Raw genomic sequence first — 23,811 nt, 5'->3', positions numbered from 1 at the left:
CTCTGTGTTGGGATTGAGTTTGAACTTGATTGCAAAGAGGTGAGGTGTTGAGGTGGGAAAAGGGAGACCCTGGGGTTCATTTGGCTGCACAGGTTCTGTGAAGAGTATGGGAGCTTTTGTCCATTTAGCTCTTGCTTTTTAAGAAATTAATTTTTTTATTGATTTCAGAGAGAGGAAGGGAGAATGAGAGAGAGAGAGATAGAGATAGAAACATCAATGAGAGAGAAATATTGACCGACTGCCTCCTGCACACCCCCTACTGGGGATGGAGCCTGAAACCCAGGCATGTGCCCTGACCGGGAATTGAACCATAACCTCCTGGTTCATGGGATGATGCTCAACCACTGAGCCACACTGCTAGGCACATGTCTCTTGCTTTTCTTTTTGCTGGGATGTTTGGTGAAGGAACTGAAGTTCTGTAAAACCATGCCTGGCAGGTCAACCAATAGCATACTCAAGGGAAAATAAACCTTTTGTTTTGTTTCTACTTTCACTGGAACATCAGTCTGCCAAGGCACACTGAGCCGGCTCTGCCTCTCTCCTCTTGCCCTCAGCTCCCACCATGGCTGTGGCACACTAAGCCATGGACAGTTTTCTCTGCTTCCTCCTTTCTGGTTGTCAGTGTTGAGGATACATTGGGAGGGGGCAGAAAGAGCAGGAAGGATTTCCCCCTCTGTAATTTATCTGCCACGTTTACAGCTGAGGAACAGAAACCCAAAAAGCTTCGATAATGTATCCCAGGGTAAAAGGGCAAGCCAGGACTCACACCCAGTCTGTCCGCCCGCAAACCTGTGTTCTCCCCAAGGCTGTTCGAATAATGAGTGTAGGGATCCTTTCCTGAGCCCTTGAAATGGGTAAGCTGACAGTGGCAATGTTTAATCTTCAACAAACCAGCTGGTATTAGCCTTTAAGAGGTGAAGTTACTCGCCCAAAGCCACACACCTAGTAGGAGGCAGAGCTGGGATTTTACACGAGGACTCTTGCTCTTCGTCATTACTCTCTCCTGCCTCCCATTCCCCATGATGCTCTGACCCGGCTCCAGAGCCTACCTGCTGTATTCCACCAGGCAGGAATGGAGGCTGCTGGTTTGGGGCGAGGGAGGGATAGTTTGGCCACGGCCCTCAGTTATCCCCTGAAGGGCAGAATTCAGTGCTCAGCTCGAAGAATGAGGCCAGTGTTGATGGAGTCTGTTCTCCGGGCCCAAATAAGCCAGGAGGCCCACAGAGCTTCTTTCTTAGCTTGAGCCCACCCGTAACTGGAGTTCTTGACTAATTCCGATTTAGCTGTTACTATTTCAAGTAGCTTTGCATGGGCTGCCAAATGGGGAAGAGACCTGAAGAAGCCCTGCTCTAGGGAGTTGCAGGGAGGGAAATTGTCTGACAAGATCTTGGGCCAAGTGCCGGGGGCTGGGTTAAACCACTGCTTGGGTCCAGATCTTAATCTTGCTGAGGAAATCAGGCTCCGGGTTGGCTGGAGCCGGTGTGTCGGACCTTTCTTCATACTTAGTACCCCACCCCCCTCCATCCCCCGTAGAGGAAGAGAGATGAGCTTTTCCAACATTTACTGGAAAGTTGTTGCTGTAGCAGTGGTGAGGGGTCAAGGCAGAAAGGAGGTGGGGCAGGGAGGTTCTGGAGCGGCTTGCCTCTGCTCTCTAGCAACTGGAGACGGAAGGCACTCGCCGCAGTCCTCTGGCCCGCGTTGGCCGAGCTGTGTTTGTTGCTAGCCACTTGTATTAGTCTAAGGAACCCCGCTTGCTTTTTGGCTCCCGTGGGTTTCCTCACTGCTTCCACTTGAATCCAGCTGTTGCTTCCTCGAGGCTGGGTCCCCAGTTCCTTTCCTCTCAGCTCTGACTTGAGTGTTCTTTTCAGTTGCTGCACTTTCCAACCCAGTTCCATGGCTGCTCCCCGCGCAGGGTGCCTGCCTCAGCAGAGAGCGTGTCCTGGGGAGAGAGGCCCTGAAAGACGGGCTTAGCCGCCATGCCTGAGACCCCTCCGCATGCCCCAGCACCAGCCTCGTGCTTTCTGGTGCTGTTTTCCATCCCCCTTCACACCCTTAGGAAAGGTGTGTGACTCGCCTGACTTACACATGAGGAGACAGAGGCTCCCAGAGTCACAGAGCTGGCAAGTGGCACCGTGAGGACTGGCTACAAAGGCTGTGCTCTTAATGCCACAACATATATATATATATATATATTTTTTTTTTTTTTAAGAGAGAGAAACAATGTGAGAGAGAAGCGTGGATTGGCTGCCTTCCATATGTACCCAGAACAGGAATCTCACCAGCAACCTTTTGGTGTGCAAGACAGTGCTCAACCCACTGAGCCACACCGGCTGGGCTATTATGTTATTCTTTCTCTGAAAAAGAAAGTGACCTTTTAAGACTTAGTGATATGAGAGAACCAAGAGGGCAGTGTAAGTAAACGCCTCCCACACTCACATCAAAATTACAGCTAAAATACAGAACAACCATTATTCAGAACCACCTGAAATCTGGCTGAATAGAAATGCTACAACTAGAGAAGTAAAGAAGAAAGCATATTGAGACTGGTAGGAGGGGCGAAGGCGTGGAATGGGCTGGTCTGACACCCATGTGTGGCGTTTCTTTAATCAGGAGGGATATCTAATAAATAAACTGATGAATAAAATAGAATCAGAGGCATGGAAACATGGAACAGACTGATGAATCTTGGGAGGGAGGTAGTGGGGGTGAGAAGAGATTAACCAGAGATCTTATGCATACTAGAGGCCCGGCGCACAAAATTCATGCATGGATATGGTCCCTAGGCCTGGCCTGCAATCAGGGCCATCTTCCCTGGCTGCCAGCAGCTGGCCCTGCTCCCCACTGCCACCCACCCCCAGTTCCCCGTTCGCCATCGGGTGATTGGAGCCTGCCGGCGGGGTGGGGAGGAACCAAGAGGTTGACAGTTCCTGTCCGCTCACCAGCTCTGCCCCCCACCACCACCCACCCCCGGTTCCCCATTCACCATCAGGCGATCGGAGTCTGCTGGCCGGGTGGAGGGACTGAGAGGTTGGCCAGCAGGCCCCAATTACCCGATTGGGACCTGCAGGCTGGGGGCAGCTCCTGCATTGAGTGTCTGCCCCCTGGTGGTCAGTGCATAGCATAGCAACCGGTCGTTTTGCCGTTTGTCAATTTGCATATTACCCTTTTATTATATAGGATATATTTTACCTATGGACAGAGACAATAGGGTGGAGAAGGCCTGAGGTGGGGCAGGAACCTAGTGCAGGGGGACAATGGAGGGGAAAAAGGAACAGCTGTAATACTCTCAACAATAAAGACTTAAAATAAAAATAATAATTTAAAAGAAGACTCAGTGATAAAAAATGTATAAATAGCCCAGCCGGTGTGGCTCAGTGGTTAAGTGTTGACCCATGAACCAGGAGGTCATGGTTCGATTCCCTGTCAGGGCACATGTCCAGGTTGTGGGCTGGATCCCCAGTAGAGGGTGTGCAGGAGGCAGCCAATCAATGATTCTCATCACTGATGTTTCTTTTTCTCCCTCTCCCTTCCTCTCTATGAAATCAAAAACATTTTTAAAAATAATAAATAAATAGAATACATAAGTACATTTTAAAAATTATATGGTGTGCAAAATGTAAAAATTCATCTTTCTCATTCCTACTACTCTATTCCCTAGAGGACAATACAGGTGACAGTATGGTGTGTATCTTTTGTTTTATATGTATTTTTATATATATATATATATATATATATATATATACTAATAAAAGCCTTGGGGGTGATCAGGCCAGCAGGGGAGGGTATTTGGGGGCAATCAGGGCCACAGAGGAGCAGTTAGGTGTCAATCAGGCCAGCAAGGGAGCAGTTAGGGGGCAATCAGGCAGGCAGGTGAGTGGTTAGGAGCCAGCAGTCCCGGATTGTGAGAGGGATGTCCAACTGCAGGTTAGGAGCCAGCAGTCCCGGATTGTGAGAGGGATGTCCAACTGTTAGGCCCGATTCCACAGGGATCGGGCCTAAACCTGCAGTTGGACATCCCCTGAGGGGTCCCATATTGGAGAGGGTGCTGGCTGGGCTGAGGGACACCCTTCCCAGTGCACAAATTTTGTGCACCGAGCCTCTAGTATATATATATATATTTAAACATATTTATTGTGCACATGTGCATGTTTCTTTAGAATTCCATTAAGGAATTACTGGATCAAACAGTATATGCTTTAAAAATTTTGAAAGTACTGCCTTTGACAAGGCTACATGAATTTTCACTCACCAATCTTGTGCTATATGACTTTGGAATATGCTAGAAGCCCTTTTGGAAACAGATGGGATATAAATAATAAGTTCATGCTTTGACAAAATAGCCCTCAGCCAGCGAAAGAAGTGCCATGGGTACTAGGGAAATTATTAGCTCTCAGTCCCAAACTACAAGGCATGCCTGCAGTCCCAGCCGGGACTCACTGATGCGATGCATGCCACCTTTAGGGAGGCAGTAGGAAGGAGGACTGAACTTCTCAGCCTCTGCAGAAAAAAAGCCCTCTGATATCTTGCTTACCTGGCTGCACCAGCTCCGGGCCCCGCCTGCCTGGCCTGATTGGAGGCAGACTGCCCGACTGCCCTGGCACACAGGCACTGTCACAGCTCTCAGCGAGAAAGCACGCAGTGAAGGAGAGGGACTCGCAGAGCACCCGGGGGGTGGGAGGGAAGCCAGGCTTTCTACTCCAGTCCTCCCAGGTTCAGCCCAGGGTAACCTTGGGGCTATTATTTAATACTAGAGGCCTGGCGCACGAATTTGTGCACGGGTGGGGTCCCTCAGCCTGGCCTGCGCCCTCTCGTAATCTGGGACCCCTCCGGGGATGTCGGATCCCCACAGGCCAGGGATCAGCCGAAACCTGGCAGTCCGACATCCCCTGAGGGATATAGCAGTGCTGAAGCAGCAGGCAGCCGGGAGGAGCCCAGCTGGAGCGGGCACAGCTCCACTGACGCTCATCCCAGCCCCCACTGTGCCTGGCAAGACCACGGAGGCAGGAGAGGCTCCCACTGCCACAGCTGCACCCGCCAGCTGTGAGCCTGGCTTCTGGCTGAGCGGCGCTTCTGCCCCCTGGTGGTCAGTGCATGTCATAGTGACCGGTCATTCCGGTCATTTGGTCGTAACAGTGGCTTGGGCTTTTATATATATAGATGGTAAATCTCAATTTCCCTTTTTCCTTCAAATGGGGTATTAGTATATGTACTTTTTTTTCTTTTTAAATATATTTTTTATTGATTTTTAGAGAAAGGAGGGAGAGAGATAGAAACACCAATAATGAGAATCATTGATCGGCTGCCTCCTGCATGCCTTACTGGTGATTGAGCCCACAGCCTGGGGTTGTGCCCTGACTGGAAATCAAACCCAGCCTCCTGGATCATAGATTGATGCTCAAGCACTGAGCCAGGCTGGCTGGGCAGTTTATGTACTTTTTAAAAAATATTTTTTTGCATTATTTTAAAATCTTTATTTCTCTATTTATAAATTTGAAACATATATAATTTGTCTTCCAGATTATCTCCGTCAACAATTTTATCAAATGATTAAGTGCCACATTAAAAAAACGTATTTAAAAAGAGGCTTTTGATATACCTTAGGGAGATTAGAAGCTACGATCCTAATTTTCCCTACTTCTTTCTAAAAAGAGGATATATAAATGTATATTTTTCTTTTTTGTGTTTTCTGCTTTCCTAAAGACATAGTCTTTTCCTTTTAACCACAATTCATAGGTAGTGACTAGAGAGGCCCCAAGTCCCTTATATGGCAAGTATTTATTTAACATTTTTTTAACAGAAAAAAAAAGTGATTTAGATTGAGGTTGCTTTTAATTTTAAGAGAAAATAAGGCTACTTTGCTTAGCCTCAGCCTTCCAGAAATAGATCCTAAGATTCTTTTTATATAAATTCACAAGCAGCCCTTGATCATATGCTTGTTGTGATAAAATAGTACAGAAGTAGCTCTAAATAGTGACATAGGTGAATAAATCCCTTTAGTCCCTTCCAGAAGGAACCATGGTTAACCCTTTATATCTAAACCCCTTCCATTGCAGTTACAAATACACATCTGTATATTTATATACCTTTTGTTTTAAACAAATGGGATTCTATTTTCCTGCCCGTCTTAATATATCTTTGAGATCTCTCCATGCTAGTCCATATAGTTGTATCTCATTCTTTTTAATAGCTGCATAACATGAATGCAACTGTAATTTATGGTAATTTTTTATTTTTATTTATTTTTGTTAATCCTCATCCAAGGATATTTTTTTCCATTGATTTTTAGAGAGAGCTGAAGGGAGGGAGGGAAAGAGAGAGAGAGAAGCATTGATGTGAGAGACACATTGATTGGTTAACTCCCACATGCACCGCAACAGGACCAGGAATGAACCTGCAACTGAGGTATGTGCCCTTGACCAGGAGTCAAACCTGGGACCCTCCGGCTTGCAGGATGACACTCTAGCCCAGTGGTTCTCAACCTTTTTCATGCCGCGACCCTTTAATACAGTTCCTCATGTTGTGGTGACCCCCCAACCATAAAATTATTTTCGATGCTACTTCATAACTAATTTTGCTACTGTTAATGAATCGTAATGTAAATATCTGTGTTTTCCGATGGTCTTAAGCTCTACAGCAGCGGTTCTCAACCTGTGGGTCGCAACCTACAGATTGAAAACCGCTAGCCAGGTCACCACGGAGCAACACCAGCCAGAGCCTTCGTAATTTTTAACCTTTTGCACTTGGATGTCGAGTGTGACTCGACACGGTTAGCATCGGTAGCAGCTCTTTTTATACTCTTTGAATGTATCAATAGTTTGAAATATAAAAAAATCCAAATAAATAAGTTTGTATGAAAAGAAACTCCAGTTTTTTATTCTACTGCCGTGCTTTGTAAAATCTGGGGTATTTAAAAAATTAAATCCCGAGTAGAATAAAGGAATCGAGAAAAAAGCAAGCGAGTGCAAAGAGTTAAAAATGTTACAAATGGTCCTGCAGTAAAAAAAATCCTAGTGCTTAGATGTAGGCTAAGTTCTTGGATGTGGAATGGCAAGTAAAGGGGTTAATACATTTGTTATTCCTAGAAAGAGAAAAGCTGGGGTCCCGGTAACTCTATCCTGGTGCCCTGAGAACAAAAATCCAGTGAGCACATGAGTGGGAAGTGGCTGTCTGTGAAAAGCCCTCTTGGTGATTCACAACCAAGGTAGCATATTAAAAGTCCTGGAAATTCTTCAGGAACCACTCACTGCCAGTAGTTTAAAAAGAGTTGTTTGCAAAGGGAAAGACTTTCATTCTTTGTACACATCTATTAAAATTTCCCTGAATGGTTTGGTAAGTGCCACCCGGTGGTAATCTCCCAAAGACAGGACAGCATTCAGATAGGAACTTGGCCACATACTGTCCCGCCACGCTGGGCAACCGGGGTGGAGTCAGGTTTGGATTTTGTCCAAGAACCAGGCTAGGCCTGTCAACCCCTCCCAAACCCTCCCATCAGGTGAGAGGGGCTCCACAAGTCTTGAGGCTGACCAGGGGGAGAGGGAGAGTTTCACTCTGGCCTGTCTGAGAGGTGAAATCAGGCCTAGCTGACACGCTGCATCAGTCAGGCCCACGCCCCCAACACAGAAGAGTGTGGATCCAGAATCCCTAGAGAAGGAGCCACGTGGGGTATAGAAAGGCAGCCTTCCCCTCATCCCAACCCATCTTCTCCAGTTGGTGGAATCACGGTTAACTTCCAAGGTTCCCGCAGAAGTCACCGTGAAACCTCCCTGACCCCCAGGCCACGCCCGTGTCCTCCGGGAGCACCTTTGCTGTATGTGCCTCTCCAGCAGTCAGCACTCTGGTTGTCCTCTGGTTCATCCACTCATTGGGCTGGTCAAGAGGAAGGGCCACATAATGAATTAGTACTTCACAGTCTTCCAGGTACTGTCCAGGCTCTCCTTCCCTCCTTCACTCATTCATCCAATCAATAATCACTATTAGGGGACCTACCAAGTGTGTTGGTCTATAGCTAGACTACCCAAAATAGTGGTGAATAAGGCCGACGCAAACCCCCAACCTCATTCATTTTACATTTCCTGTAGCCCAGCCAGTGCTAGCCCAAAGGGTTTAGGAATGACTAACTGGAAAGCTGCTTTAGCATAGCAAGCACTTTTAACGGACTTGTGTGGTGCAGATTAAAAGCCATCTTCTCCAGATTTTCGCCTGGTCCACAATTTATATGACAGTCATTTGACCGTGCGAGGTATTTTAAAAAACACTTGGGGTGCCTTTGGGTCCCAATAGAGTATGGGGGTACTAAATTTCCAGACACGCCCAGGCCCGCCACCTGGCTGGAACAGGACTGGGGGAGGGCCCGCCCGCCGGCCCCGCCCCCGCCCAGGGCCGCGGCCCCGCCCCCAGGTGCCGCGGCCACGCCCCCTCTCCATAGTTACGGCGCTGCGGAGGCGGCGGCCATCTTGGCGCCGGAGCGATGAGCGGGTCGAACCCGAAAGCGGCGGGCGCGGGCTCGACGGCCGGGCCCCGTGGGCTGGTGGCTGGCAAGGAGGAGAAGAAGAAGGCGGGCGGCGGCGTCCTGAACCGGCTCAAGGCGCGGCGGCAGGCGCCCCACCACGCGGCCGACGACGGCATCGGGGCAGCGGTTACGGAGCAGGAGCTGCTGGCCCTGGACGCCATCCGGCCCGAGCACGTCCTGCGCCTCGGCCGGGTCACCGAGAGTGAGTGCCGGGCGGCCGCGCCCTCCCCTCGCGCCGACACGCGGGCCCTGCGGCGGAGCCCGCTCGCCCTCCCTCTCGGCCGGGCCGCGCTGCCCCATCCCGCGGGCCGGGCCTGCGCTCCATCGGTCCCCGCGACGTGGCCGGGAAGGGGTCCCCGGCGCTTAACTGCCTCCCCCCGAGTCCGGCCCCGCCGGGCTGCCCCGTGCCCGCCGGCCCTCAGGCCGGGCCGTTCCCTTCTCAGCTGGACTTGGCTGGGTGGGGTCCCCTTCGTTAACCGGATCCTCCCGACCCTGTACGTGGGCCGCTGCCCCCCATCCTGGCAGCCCCCCGCCATCAGTGATGCTGCTCAGCCAGCCCCGCACCCCGTCCGTCTGTCGCCGCTCCTGCAGCCCTGACCCTGCCCGTTTCCCTCCACCCTGCCCCGCCCGCCCCGGCCCCCTGCCCCCGCTGGTCCCAAGCGTCGCCCCTTTGTGTGCAGGTGGCTCTGCCTTCTTCAAACGCGTGGCCGTGGCATTTCATGCAAATTTAAAATAGTGCCACATAAAAAAAAAATAAAGTTTCAGTTTATGTGCAAACTCTGCAATGTGAATCCTGCTTTGGACACTTGTTCGAGTGAATTAAGAAGTATGGCAGGGTTTCAGAACTGCCGTTCTGGCATAAAATGCCATCCTGCACCTTTTCATTGATAAAAGGGAGGTGGGGAGAGATATATTGCCAAACCCAAACCTCCGTTTTTCTTCCAAGCCAAGCCCTGACTTGACGTCCTTTCTCTTGCTGTTCTCTCCCGCGTCCCCCCCCCCCCCCCCCCAAGAATTTACAGTCGCCTGGTTAGGCCCTGCTTGCCGCCCCTCCCCCTGCAACCCCGGCTCTCCCTGATGGTCAGGCTGACAGTGTTATCTGCTGAGTTGCTTCACTTGGCCTGGGGCTGCTCAGGTGGACCTCTGGGAGCGGGCGGCAGCTCCGTGAGGTGGGGATGGGAGTGAGTGGGGTGGGGGTGGGTGGGCCTTGCTCCAGACTGTGAACGGGAATTCCCATCTCCTAAAAGTTTCCGTTTGATTCTGGATAGTTTGATGTCCCCATTCTTCATCACAGTTTGAGTTGGACTGTCCTTTGTGTACCCGAGTCTATCTTAGACGGTCTGTTCACTTTCTTTGAAACCTTGTGAGAAAGCGGCTTCTGTTCTGGCCCCGTTTTATTTGGGATGTGAAGGCACAGCAGTGCTCATCGCTGCTCTTTCTGACCTCATGCTTTATCCTGATATCAAGGGTGAAATAGGCCATTCTAATACCTGGCCCAAAGCAGCATTCTTGGGGGGCACTCGGGTCCTGTGTAGGAGCTTGGGATTGGTGCTCTGCAGCTTACTGGAGAAAGCCAGGGGTCAGAGCTCGGTGACCTCTGGATTTGGTTACTGTTGTGTTTTTTTATAATATATTTTTACTGATTTCAGAGAAGAAGGGAGAGAGAGATAGAAACATCAATGATGAGAGACAATCATTGATGGGCTGCCTCCTGCACGCCCCCTACTGGGGATCGAGCCTGCAACCCACGCATGTGCCCTTGACTGGAATTGAGCACTGGACCCTTCAGTCCAAAGGCCGACGCTCTATCACTGAGCCAAACCGGCTAGAGCCTGCGGATATATTTTCATTGATTTTAGAGAGAGGGACAGAAGAAAGAGAGAGAAATATTGATGTGAGGGAGAACATTGATCTGTTGCCTCCTGTGCGCACCTTGACGGGACCAAACTCACAACCTAGGTATGTGCCCTGCCTGGGAATTGACCCCTCGACCTTTCGGTGCAGGGGAGGACAACGCTCCAGCCCGCTGAGCCGCCCGGCCAGCGCTTGTTCCTCTTCAAGTCTGTTCCGTTCAGCAACGGACCTGCTATTGAGTATCTGCTAAAAGTGCAGAACCAATCTCCGCCTTCTTAGGAGTTACAGAATAATCAGTAGCTCTCGAGTTTGCCATCTTATCGGAGAGCCAGCTGGTAAAACCTGAAACAAGTAACACACGCAGGGGAGATGAAATAAGTGACAGAAGGAGTTGTGAAGACCTGTGCGGAGTTATCGAAGAAAGAAGTCAGTGACATTTTCTGTGATCAGTAGGTGCTATTTTGATTAGCTGCTCAGTCGTTGTGGGCTCTTCTTCACTTTGGCCTAAACCCTCACCACCAGGTCTGTCCTGCCGCCCGTGCAGGTGTGGCCGCCACCTGACTGTACAGCACACAGTTAAGAATGGTTCTTCCATTTTGAAACAGTTGGGGGTGGGAGGATTACTGTCTTGCAGCACATGGTTATATCAGATTCATGTGTCTGTCCATAAACAGTTTGTTAGAACACAGCCATGCTCGGCCATTTCCGTGTCTGCTGCCGCTTTGCGCTCCAGTGAGAGTTGAGTAGTTGTGACAGAGACTGAATGGCTGCAAAGCCTAAATCATTCGTGATCTGGCCCTTGAAGGAAAAATTTGCTGGTCTCTGCTTTGTGGTACTTTGGTAAATAAGCCCTATGTTAGCCATAAGTGTTTTAAAATGAAATTTAAAAAAATTCTGCCCACCCTGACCAGTGTTCTCAGTAGTTGGTGTCACCCGGTACACCAAAGGGTCACCGGTTCGAATCCCTGTCAGGAGCATGGTGTACCTGGGTTGCAGGTTGGATTAGGGCCCCAGTCGGGGAGTATGCGGGAGGCAACCAATTGATGTGTCTCTTTCACATTGATGTTTCTCTCGCCCTCTTTCTCTCCCTTCCACTCTCTTAAAAAAAAAAATCAATGGAAAAATTAAAACAAAAATTCTTCCCTTTTGGGGCATCCAAGTTGATCATGAAGAAACAGTTTGGAGAACATTATGCTAAGTGATATAAGCCAGTCAATGAAAGAAAAATACCACATGATCTCACTCATTTATGGATAGTAAAGAACATTATAAACTGATGAACAAAAAGATAGATACAGAGACAGTAAAGCATCAAACAGACTGTCAAATTGCAGGGGGAAAGTTAGGGAGAGGTGGGGAGATAAGAGATCAATCGAAGGACTTGTATGCATGCATATAAGCATAACCAACGGATGCAAAACTCTGGGGAGTGAGGGCATGTATGGGTGTGGGGTGGGAGGGGGACAATGGTAAGATATGTACACATATAATACCTTAATTTAAATAAATAATTAATTAGTAAAAAAAACAAACACACAAATAAAAAATAAAAGTTCTGTCAGCCAAAGGAAAAAAGAAAAAAGAAACAGTTTGGAGGCCATTTCTGAGGTGTTTACAATACAAAGAAATCTCCTTTTATTCCTGTTTCTAAAAATGTTATAGTAATCTTTCATCCACACCAACCCCATGGTCTTTTTTTCCCCTTGGGTCCCCCAGTTCTCTCCACCCACAGCTTTTGCTTATAACGTAAGTTTTTGTGTATGTTTTAAGCGAACTGTGTAAGAAAAGACTTGAGTTTGCCTCAAAACTTGAGACAAGCATGCTAGTTTTGGAGACTTGTTTAATGGCATGGTCTCTCTCACTTCCAGATTATTTGTGTAAACCCGAAGACAACATCTACAGCATTGATTTCACCCGCTTCAAAATTCGAGATTTGGAGACAGGGACAGTGCTGTTTGAGATCGCGAAGCCCTGTGTTTCAGGTAAGCCGCTGTGTGGCAAAGGGAGCAGAGGCTTTTGGAGTTTGAGTTGTGGTGGCCTTTGCATCCTGTGTCTCGGACTCCAGTGTGTCCCACTTCCGTGACCTCCTCCCGAAGCCGGGCCTGCGGGGCATGCTGGTGTGACGCTGAGTGGAGGCCGTGCTGGTGCTGGTTACTGCGTTCTGTCTGTCTATCCCAGCTCATGTGATCCTCACAGCACTGGGAGGAGTTATTGTTCCCATTTTACAAATAAGGAAACCGAGGCCCAGAATTTCCAAGTGACTTTTCTAAAGTCTTACGCTCTTTCATCTTCCCACATTGCCTCCCCTTAGGAAAGGAATCCTTGAAATTGAACTCTAATGAGAAAAGCTCACTTGAGCCTTGAGTCTTAGGGACACTCTAGAAGGGTGATACTGATGATTCTAGTCCAGACCACGAGGCAGTTCACCTGGCTTCTCACTCTCTTTTCTTTAAACAGTGTCTCATATTTCCCAGTAAGTCCTAGTTTGGATTTCAGTCTCCACCATTTTCTGGATGAACAGAAAGCCCAGGCCTGTGAACTCATCTCCGTGGGGTTCTTTAAATTAGCCTTGAATAGAGCTTCCTGTGCTGTGATACAGGTCCAGGGTGATTCATTTCTGGCTGGGGGACCTCACTGTCTTTGGAGCACAACATGGAGATGTAGCACCCCCTGGAGTTGGTTGTTAGAACACCAGCACAGATAACCCTTCAGAGGATCAGCGTGGTCTGTCTAGTCTTCCTGCAAAGCTTTTCTCATCTGGCTTGCTACTCAGAAAGGGCCTGTAAATTTGGTAAGTCCAAAGACTTTCCTGAGAAAGTCCATCTCGGGTTAGTAGCATAGTCAAGATTAGAGTCCTGGTCTCCTCACCCCTCCCAGTATTTTTTTGTGTCTGTGTTGGCTCTTTTCATTTTTTTTTCTTTAATTCTTTATTGTTTAAAGTATTACTATGTCTCCCTTTTTCCCCATTGACCTCTCCCTGGCACTCCCACCCCCAGCACCCACCCAGTATTTTTTCTGCTGCCATAGTCTGGTACTGATCAGGCACCTGAAGGCTCAAGCTTGTGGGTGCTAAGCTTGTTTGGGAGGGCCAGGGCCAGCTAGTTTCCTGGGCTGGGAGTTCACATCTCTTAGCCACATGCCTTATACTGAGGATGTTTCAGGGATCCTGGGACTACTCACGTGTGCGGATTTGAACTAGACTGGGCTCAGAGTAGTCATTGCAGTGCAAAACTGAGCGGTCTCAAGATGTCAGCAGCAGATACTGCAGATGTACTTTGCTTTTCACCCTCTCCAGTCTCTACCTTTAAGGATCTTGAATGACTTAGACCAGCTCACCCTGAGGCAGTTCCCTCCAGCAGCACTTATTCTGATGAGTTGGAATCCCTGAGAAGATTTGGTCTGACTCTCTGTTTTTTTGTTTTTCTGTTAATCCTCACCCAAGGATATTTTTTCCATTGATTCTAGAGAGTGGAAGGGAAGGCGGGAGGGCGAGAGATAGAGAGAGAGTGTGTGAGTAGATGAGAGAGCCACATCAATTGGTTGCCTCCCACACCTTCCTGACTGAGGCAGGGAACCTGCAACCCAGGTACATGCCCTTGACCAGGAATTGAACCGGAGACTTTTCAGTGTGTGGGCCATTCGCTCTAACCACTGAGCATGCTGGCCAAGGCTGGTCTGACTCTCTTTGAATCATATGGTGAGAGCCAGGGCTCTAGAGTCTTTGAGTACGAACTCTACTCAGACTGGTTGCCCAATTGCTCTAGGGCTTGTCACAGCCAGAGGTGTTTGATGCTAACAAGACTTCTCTAATGTTGCACCCCTGTTCAGCCTAGACCTAGAGAAAATATCCTTGCTGAACACTGGGTGGCACTAGAGCAGTGGTTCTCAACCTTTCTAATGCCGCGACCCTTTAATACAGTTCCTCATGTTGTGGTGACCCCCAACCATAAAATTATTTTCGTTGCTACTTCATAACTGTAATTTTGCTACTGTTATGAATCGTAATGTAAATATCTGTGTTTTCCGATGGTCTTAGGCTCTACAGCAGCGGTTCTCAACCTGTGGGTCGCGACCATCGGAAAACACAGATATTTACATTACGATTCATAACAGTAGCAAAATTACAGTTATGAAGTAGCAACGAAATAATTTTATGGTTGGGGGTCACCACCACGTGAGGAGCTGTATTAAAGGGCCGCGGCGTTAGGAAGGGAACTCTCTCTTTGTTCACATTCGGATGGCTTTCCGATTCATTTTACAGATCCCCCATTTCCTGGGTCAGGAATGGGCTGGACCAGGGCGTCATTACCTCATTGAGGTCCCACACGTTGGTTCACTGCCAGTCTGCTGCTCCCTTTCCCAGGGGGTGGGTGTTGGGCCTGGAATAGGATCAGTCCCCGGAAGGAAGTACTCCAAGGCTGTAGGCCAGTGGCTTCCACTTAATCAATAGAATCCTTCCAGGAGTTTGTCTTTGCTGCCTGTCAGAAATTTTTGCGTTCTCTGAAGGAGCCTTTTGACTAGTTTCAACTTTTGCAACCTCATTCTTTTGGTTAGTGGCTGGCACATCAACTTGGTCAACAGGCCTTCAGTCAGACGGACCTGGATTCAAACCCTGCGTCCTCATGTACTGTTTGGTGGGGCTTTGGACATGTTACTAACCTCTGAGCCTGAGCTTCTGATGGTCATGGTAACTCCTCACAGGGCTGTGTGAGGACGCTCAGCAGCCTTCAGCCCAGGACTGGCACGGGCCAGGTGCGCAGTAAGGATCGGCCATCCTGCTGCTGGCGTTGGTACTGTTGATTGTGCTGTTTGGACCGGTGGTGCTGAGATGATGCGCTCAAGATTCTGTTTCCGCTTTCAGACCAAGAGGAGGAGGAGGAGGAGGCGGGTGGAGATGCGGATATCAGTGCAGGACGCTTTGTCCGCTATCAGTTCACACCAGCATTTCTCCGCCTCCGGACAGTCGGCGCTACGTGAGTACCAGCATTTCCGGAGGGAGGGCGTTCTGCTTGTTTACAGAGAAGAGTGGTCTCGGCGGGGTTGGCTTTAGAGGAGGGAGGGTGCAGACGAGGGCTCACAGAGATTTGTTTTGCAGGGTGGAGTTCACCGTGGGAGACAAACCTGTGTCAAACTTCCGGATGATCGAACGGCACTATTTCCGGGAGTGCTTGCTGAAAAACTTTGACTTTGATTTCGGCTTCTGCATCCCCAGCAGCAGGAACACTTGTGAACATATCTACGAGTTTCCCCAGCTTTCGGAGGATGTCAGTACGTATCCCTGACTTGCACAGCATTCTAGGTTTGGGGGCCAGAAGGAACAGCCCTGAGATCCATCTGGGCCAGTGCCTGCATTTTGCAGAGGAGGGAATAGTGACAGGATGCAGCCATCTCTACTCACTTGACCTCAGGCTTCTCATTTCCTGCTGCTCCTATCGCATGTTTCAAACTCGGACACTGCCCGCTCGGGAGCTTGGGAGGTTTAATAACACAGGCCGCCCCTTTCCCACCCCTGCTGTGGGAAAGGGAGGTGCGGAGGGAGGTAGGAGGCCCAGGACAATCCCGGACTCTGATGGACTCTGATCAGATGAAGCGCCTCTCCTGTCCACTGTTAGTCGTGGTTCCCACTGTTGTATTCATCTGCTCGGCACTCTCACTTTTTCCTTAACCACAGCTAGACGTGAACCTGGGGGCTGAATAGAACCACAGGTCTCAGGACCTCCTCTTGCTCAGTCTCTGCAAGTAGAAGAGTGACTAGATAAACTGTTAAAATGGAGCCAGAGGAGATGGGGAGCTGTTACAGGTTTCAGGTTTGGGAGCAGGAGTGACGAGGCGGAAGCAGTGTCTTCGGAAGAGAAATCCTGAAGTTGTGTGGAGGAGGAACTGGGAAGGCCCCAGGGAGAGGGGCCGAGGCAAGAGAAGAGGTGGCCTTCCGAGGGGAAGAACAGGCCTTCCGTTTCTGTGACTTTGGTCTACCTCGCAGGTTCGCATCCTCTGTTAGAAAACAGAGAAAATTGCCCTGCAACCATGAGGGTGTGCGTGGGGTCCTGTAAATAGTGGGATTTAGTTGGCTTGTGGGGAAGGATCTACTTACACTGACGAGTTTTCTCAGAATCTGAAGGCGCTTAAAATGGTCATATTCTGACAGCCAGGTACTCTCTACTCGTGTGGCAGTGCTGTTCCCGGGGAGAAGGAGGACTGCTGGGATGTGAGCGGGGGTCGAGGACAGCCTCTGATCCTGGTTCGAACCCTGCTCCCTCCGATGGGCTGGAATCCATAGCTACTTGTAAGAAGAGCTGATGTGTAGCATTTCGAGTTTTTCCCATAGCCTCTCCTCTTGAGTCAGTAAGCGGGAAGTGTGGAGGCCCGCATTCTGCATACAAGCCAAGGAACTTAGGTCGGGTGGGTCCAAAGAAACTCACCCAGTCAGTGTCACCTGTTTAGCACATTTCCTCCCGAAGACTCGGAGTAGCTGCAGCCGTTACCTGCAGGCTGGCCAGAGGAGTGACTGTGACAGCTTACCTCCAGCATGGGAGGTCTGGGCAGCTGCCTCAACAAACAAGGTCGAGGTCTGGATCCCAGGACAGACAGACCTTTGGCTGCATCGTTTCCAGGTTAACACCGAGCCGTCTCTGGAGGGGGCTCCTTGCCCTCCGTGCCCCTGCACTCACGTCACCTCGGGTTTCTCTGTTGCCAGGGGTGCCCGTGGGCAGTGGCCTCAGGAGGCACAGCTTTTTGTATTTGGACCAGAAAGGCGCGGAGTAAATGAGGTGCTGGTCCGTGTTGGCAGGAGGGGAGGCACGTTCTGGGCGCCGACCCAGAATCAGGCTGGGCGACCAGGCAGGGCCGGTCAGCGAGTTGAGTGCATTGTATGTGCGGTGGGTCTCAGGTTCCGTTGTGAGGCCTCTGTGGGCCCCGTTCTCCCCCTCTCAAGGGCTGGCTCCCCTGTTCTGACCTCATTATTCTGGGAGAGTGCACTCGTATTTTCCGGAAGGACCAGCTTATGCGTTGTAGCGGGGATGCGAAGTCTTCTGTCACCGCTCATGGGCAGACTCACACAGTAAGTCTTTTCTGCTTTCCCTAACTTGCAGTTCGTCTGATGATTGAAAATCCCTACGAGACCCGTTCTGACAGCTTCTACTTTGTTGACAACAAGCTGATAATGCACAACAAGGCTGACTATGCCTATAACGGAGGCCAGTAACCGCCGTGGGACTGGACAGGGGAGTGCTTTGCTGCCGCCATGGTCCTGGCACCTGGAAGTGGTTAAAGCTGCTGGATGTCACGCACCTGGGACCTGGCCCCAGGAAGCCACGGCTGGGGGGCAGTTTCCGGTGCTTCGAGAGAGGTGCCAAGCAGTGCTGTGTTTCCTTCCCCAGTATTTTCTCTTCCCTCTTCCCCCTGCCCTTTAGGTCAGAGGTACTATATAGTAAAGATTAGGATGAGGTTCCTCAAGTCCGGATTAAAAAAGAAAGATGATTTTCATGTAGTCATAGCTGCCTAGTGGTTGTCCTGACGAGCCTGGGTCTCTGGCAGGGCTGTGCCCGGGCGAGGAGGCTCCGCCGCCCTGCAGGTTCGAGCCTTCTGCAGGAACTGGGTGCTGTGAGGAGCTGCGAGGTCAGCCTCTTCCGGCATCTTCTCCTATTTCTGGGGTTGCCATCGGCACAGTCTGACCTCGGCCTATGCACAGTTATAAACCAAATGGAAAGAAACTTGAAAGGGGGTGGAGGGGAGGAATGGCGCCAAGAGGTGAGGCTCGAGGGCTGGTAAGGCTGCCACACCGCCAGGCCCACTGTGTGGAGAGGCCTGCTTACCTGTCTGACCTGCAAGGTCCCAGGCAGTCCTCCCGGGACCCAGCCCGGTGTCAGCTGGCAGTGCCTTCTGCCCTCATTCTGGAGGGAGAGGAGCTTGCCTGCTGCTGGCTCCTGACCCGAGTGCCTTCTGAAACGGAACGTGGCGGTTTCGCTTTGGAAGTCCTCTCTCGCGGCAGAGCAGGCCTCATTGTGTGTGGTTTTTTCCAGGCTTTTTGGGAGGTCGTAGGAAATGCCAGTGGTGACGCGGTTAGACTTCTGACAGCACAGCTCAGGCTCTGGGGCTCCCCTGGCTCACGCTGAGGCTGGTGCAGTCACTGACCAGCAGCCGCTAAAGGCCGCTTTGGATTCCTGCTCAGCATAGCCTGGAGGACTGGCTTTGGAGGGGGATTTGCCTCTAAAACTGCGGTCTTCTTACTTAGGGTTTTTCTGTCTGCCTTGCTGCTGCAGTTGTTTCCGGAACCATCCGGGCAGGTCACACCTAAGGAATGCATATCTGGTCCTTGGAATCTTTTTGGGTGTGAGGCTTCTCCGCCTGTTTCACCTGTGCCAGAGGGATGTGTTCTCAGAAAAGCTTCCTTGCACGTCCTGCTACTTCGATCCTCAGGCCTTTATTGGATGGACTCCCCTCCTTCGCCCCCTGTGGTTGTCTGCCTGTGGGTGACGTTAGGTGCTTTAAGACCAGGCTGTAGCACTGATGGGCAGGCGCTGTAGGGAGGGCCCAGGGATGTGGTAACGGTCACTGTCAGTGACCCAGTGACTGACAGGAGAGCTGTTTCCCAAAGCGCTGGGGAGGAAGGCCGAGGGCCAGGGAAGGAAGGGCCGCGCTGGGCCACAGCAGCCCCTGTGCGTTCGTGGACCAGTGTGGCTCCGTTTGCATTCTAGAGTGTGAGTGGTCTTGAGCCTCGGCGTGGTGCTGTGGACCAGGCCAGAGTCCAGGCTGTGCCAGATGCTGACGCTTTCTTACCGAGAAAGCCCTGGGCTAGCCCTGTGTGCCAGCACCGGGTCCGACCAATGAGGGAAGGGCGGTCCAGCACCCTGCAGACCGGGAAGTCTCAGCACTGGAGCGGATACAAACCAGGTGCCTTACGTGGGCTCTGCCCCACACGCTGCTGGGGGGGCTGCCGCGCCCTGGCTCCCCCATCCGCCCGCCGGCGGACAGCAGCCCTGCTCTTGCCCTCATCGTGGCTCCGCTAGCACCTCGTGCCTGTCGAGCTTCAGAAGCCCCGTCTGTGACGACCCCCGATCAGGAGGGTTCCTACCGTTTGATGTTTCGTTCGCGTCAGGAGGTGGTTTCTGGAGTGCCCGGAGCTCTGCTCAGTAGAGGGTGCCTTGGAAACGTGTCCCAGGGCAGCCTGGGTCTTGTATATGATGGGCTCTTGGCCGCGGTGTTAGCTTTGCGAGGAGGAGGGCCAGCAGGGCAGAGGGGCAGGCACTCAGGCTTGAAGCGCGGCGTCCTCCCCACTAGCTGCCTTAGTCTCCCCGGAGACCACTTTGAGGCCAAGTGCTCACCCTGCCCAGTAGGTCAGGGTTGGCCGTCCTCTGCCCGGAGTCTGGTGCTCTGTACCCGAGACTGGTTTCTTGGGTCCCCTGCTCAGGGAATCTTGAGAAGCATCACCACTCCGGGTGTTAACCAGGGTGAGTTTGAAGTTCAAGTTTTTGTTCCTGAATTGGGCAGAGAATTGGAAGTCATACTTTCTCTGAAAGTATCTGAACCAGTCAAAAGCGGAATCGGGGCTGGAGGCCAACGCTAGTGAGAAACCTGGACTGTTGATGCCGTTATCTGTGGGTAATACGATGGGAGGAAAAAAGCCCTGCAGCCTGGCTGGTAGGCTCAGTGAGTAGAGCGTTGGCCCGAGGACTGAAGGGTCCCAGATTCAGTTCCAGTCCAGGGCATGTACCTCGGTGGCAGGCTTGATCCCCAGCCCAGCCCTGGTCTCAGGGCGTGTGCAGGAGGCAACCAATTGATTAGTCTCTCACATCGGTGTTTCTCTCTGTGTGTCTCTCCCCCTCCCTCCCACACTCTCTAAAAATCAATGGGGGGGAATATCCTTTGGAGAGGAATTAACAACAACAAAAAGCCCCTGCGTGCTCTCTCTTCAGAGCTGGCAACGGAGGGACCGCTCCTGGAGGGAGCACCTCCCCGGGGCGGGGGGGGGGGGGGGTGGGGAGGTGGGCTGGCGGCCCGCCTGGTGCCGGGGCCTGCTCCCCTCCTGTCTTGCTCTTGTCCCTCTGCCTTGGAATCTCCCGGGAGAGAGCCTCTCTTTCCCCCTGAAGCCTTTGGGCTAAGATGCGCTTCTAGCTTCTCCAAAGAAGACCCTGCTTTGTTTTAGTCTGTGCTCAAGAGGAACTGGTTCTGGCTGCCCTCTTCTTAGGAGTTAGCTGTTACCTTGCAGAGAAGGCCGTTTTCAGGGGCCGTCGGACTTCCTGAAGACACCATCGTCTTTGGGCGTCTGATTCCCAAATGAGGGCAGGACTTTGGAATGTTGGGTCTAACCCTAGACTGGCGATCCTTGAAATGGCAGGGACTGGGGAATCTTCAACCTGTTTTTTCAGTTGAAAGTGGAACTCATTTGTGAGAGGACATGCTAGGCTGTGTCTAATGTACAAACAAGGTGAGTCCTGCCTTAGTGTGTCCTGCCAGCCGGTGGGCTCCTCTGGAAAGGACCCTTCTTCTGGTGGCCACCAGAAGGGTGGGTCTGGGGACTGTCTGTGCTAGAAATCACAGCGCAGACGCCGTGCCAGTGCGTGAGGATTCCTGACACACGGTGCTGCGGAGCCTGCGGCGCCATCACGTTACATTCCATGTAATGGGCCGTCTTCGCCGCAGGGTCTGGCGGAGGTGGGCGTACCTGTTTTACAAGCGTCATGTAAAGTCATTGGCGTTGGAAAGTCTGCTTTCCCCGCTAAATCTGTTTTTCACAGAATATAAGCAACATCAGTGACCTGACGTGTCCTTCCTCCTCTTACCTTCATTTGAGATCCTCATTCCAGTTTTTTTTTCTTTTCTGTTTTGCAAATTGTTTTAAAACCACAACAAATGAGTACAGAGAATGCCCTGTTTGAAACATCACAATAAAGGTTCAAGATCAAGGTGTTCCTTTAGGCAAGGCTGAAGGTTTTCAGTCTCTGGAATTTGGAATTTAGGCTGCAATCCTTATTTTTGGATGGATCACTGGGTGTGTGGGACAGTCCATGCTTTTAACCAGATTTGAACAGAAGAATGGCCACTTGGCCCAGGTAGAAGTAGATGAAGTGTTTGGTTTCATGTGTCACGTAACTACCGAAGTTCCTCCCCACGATGCAATGCCGGGGGAGTCATACTTCATGTCAAAAAAAAAATTTTTTTCAAATTACAAGAGAAAGTAGAAGTGAGCCAGCTGGACTGTGTGGGCTCAGGAAACAAGTTACAGAGGCAGAGGGCCCTTGGAGCTTAGGAGGGAAAGGCCAAGGTAACGGGCCGGGGGGAAGCGGGAGGGCGAGCCTCAGCTCTTCTCACCGTGGCCCAGTGTCCTCGATGTATGTTCTCCAGCACATTCCTTCCAGGAGTCCCGCTGCGTCTCCTCCACACGGCGTGTTTGATCACCGCCTTTCTGTCGCACATGATTACAGCGGAGCAGGGGTTGGCCGGTGGCAACGGCCTCCTGGGGGAGGGGCTGGCACATCTCCCCCATTCCAGTTTTTATTGTCTTTGTGTCCAAAGTAAACTAGGTGACTAATTTGTATAAAGTGTTATTTTGCCACAAGAGACAGAAATAAAGATTTTCACAGTATATGTACCCTCTTGTCTCCTGGCTGCGCTCCTTGTGTTGCTGGAGGGAGCAGGTATGGGGTGGGGGTGGCCTTTCTGTAAACAGTTTGAGCATAGCTGGTTTCTAGGGTGATTGGGGAACCGAATTGGGCTTTAGGTTGAATATTTTTGCTTTATTTTGTTGGGGGCCTTTAAGAAGTAAAAATTTATATACATATTTAAAAGTTAAGGTGTGCTTTAACTATAGTAAAATTCACCTCATTTAAGAGTACAGTTTGATACAATCATGATGCAGGGCATTCCCATCACCCCAAAAAGTTCCCTCAAGTTTCTGGTGTTCGTGGCCAGCTCTCTCCTTCCACTCCAGCCCCTTGCAACCATTGTTCGATTTCTGTCTCCATTGGAAAAACTGTACACGTTTAATATAAAATGTATATCCATGTTTAAGGTCACAAATGAGTCAATTTTAAAATAAGTCTGGTTTAGCCTGGCCAGTGTGACTCAGTGGTTGAGCATGGATGTATGAACCAGGAGGTCACAGTTCGATTCCCAATCAGGGCATGTGCCCGGGTTGCAGGCCCAGCCCCCCAGTGTGGGGTGTGCAGGAGGCAGCCAATCAATGATTCTCTCTCATCATTGATGTTTCTATCTCTCCCTCTCCCTTTCTCTCTGAAATAAATTTAAAAGGAAAAAGTTTTTAAGTCTGGTTTAGATGGTCTGGGACATCTGAAGCAATCCTTGGCCTCTGTCCACAAACAGCACTCACTTATTCCTCCTCTGCGTTCCCTCTTTCCTCCACACAGGGCTAGCGGCAGGGGGTGGGGATGAATGGGAAGGTGAGGAAGACCTCAGAGCATTTGCCAAAGGCAGTCCTGCATTTGGTCCTGGGAGCTCAGGAGAGAGAAAGGCAGAGGTAACTGGCTTCTGTAGACAGCGCCTGGGAAGGCACAGGGGCATTTCTTTAATTATTATCAGCTGAACTCTGATAGGCAGAGCCACGCCCTGGGAACATGCTTCCCCAAAAGGCGGACATGTTATCAGTACTGACTTACCTTTGTCCAGGTGTCGGGGAGCGGGCTTTGATATGTAAATCCAGTCAAGCACCAGGAATGCTCGGGTCTACTCAAGAATGCAAATCAGCTCCTTTGATTCTAAGTTTTGGTGATAGTTCCCGGTATTTTGGGATATATAAATAAATGCGCTGCTTGGGCTCGGGGTCTCCTGTCCCTGCCTCTCCATCAGAGGTGGCAGCGGTTCCACCCGGCTCCCAGCTTTACAAATCTATCTCTGTCTTCTTTCTATTTTTCTTTATTTCTCAATCCCTGGCTACCTCCACTTAGAACCGGTTCATTCATCTCTCTTTCCGTGCTGGACTCGGAAAAGGGAAATCCCCACCATATCTGGCCCCCGCCGCATCTGGCCCCCGCATCTGATGCCCAATGTGGGCCACGCAAGAGGCAACAAGAGGCAAGGGATCGCTCCAAGAATTGCGCGCGCCACAGATTTAAGGAAGTGCTGGTAGGGGAGCAGATTGTTGTGAATTGAATTAGCTGAGTGTAAAATATGGGTAATCCTCAAATGCTTAAAACTATGCTCAAAGCTCAAGGATGCTCTGTTAAGCGTAGTCAGATTCTTGATTTCTTTCTTAAATTTTGTTAATGAAACGTGGGAAAAGGTCAGAAAGCAGTTGCATGACCGATACTCAGCAGAAGGTCCAGAGAAGATACCTGTTCCTACTTTAATTGGTGATGGCCTCGATTCAGCACAGGAGAGTTTAATAATGTCTAAGTGGGGTGCAGCCACGGCCTTATAGCCTGCAGTGGAAGGGTGCAAATCTTTAAGAATACCCTCTGCACCTCCTCCGCCTCCACGTGTTGTTCCTGCGACCA

General features: G+C 50.7%; 1 protein-coding gene across 1 annotated transcript; it reads left to right on the top strand.

The window, feature by feature from the left end:
- Positions 1-8,446: 8,446 nt before the first annotated feature.
- On the top strand, positions 8,447-20,320 carry UNC119B (unc-119 lipid binding chaperone B). Its single transcript, XM_008142792.3, has 5 exons — positions 8,447-8,711; positions 12,232-12,345; positions 15,225-15,336; positions 15,459-15,631; positions 17,452-20,320. The coding sequence occupies exons 1-5, from the start codon at positions 8,468-8,470 to the stop codon at positions 17,562-17,564; spliced, it is 756 nt and encodes a 251-aa protein (XP_008141014.1). The 5' UTR covers positions 8,447-8,467; the 3' UTR covers positions 17,565-20,320.
- Positions 20,321-23,811: the final 3,491 nt, after the last annotated feature.

Source organism: Eptesicus fuscus, chromosome 23 (assembly GCF_027574615.1).
Source record: "Eptesicus fuscus isolate TK198812 chromosome 23, DD_ASM_mEF_20220401, whole genome shotgun sequence".
Lineage (NCBI taxonomy): Eukaryota > Metazoa > Chordata > Mammalia > Chiroptera > Vespertilionidae > Eptesicus > Eptesicus fuscus.
This window is presented reverse-complemented; position numbering and strand designations above follow the sequence as displayed.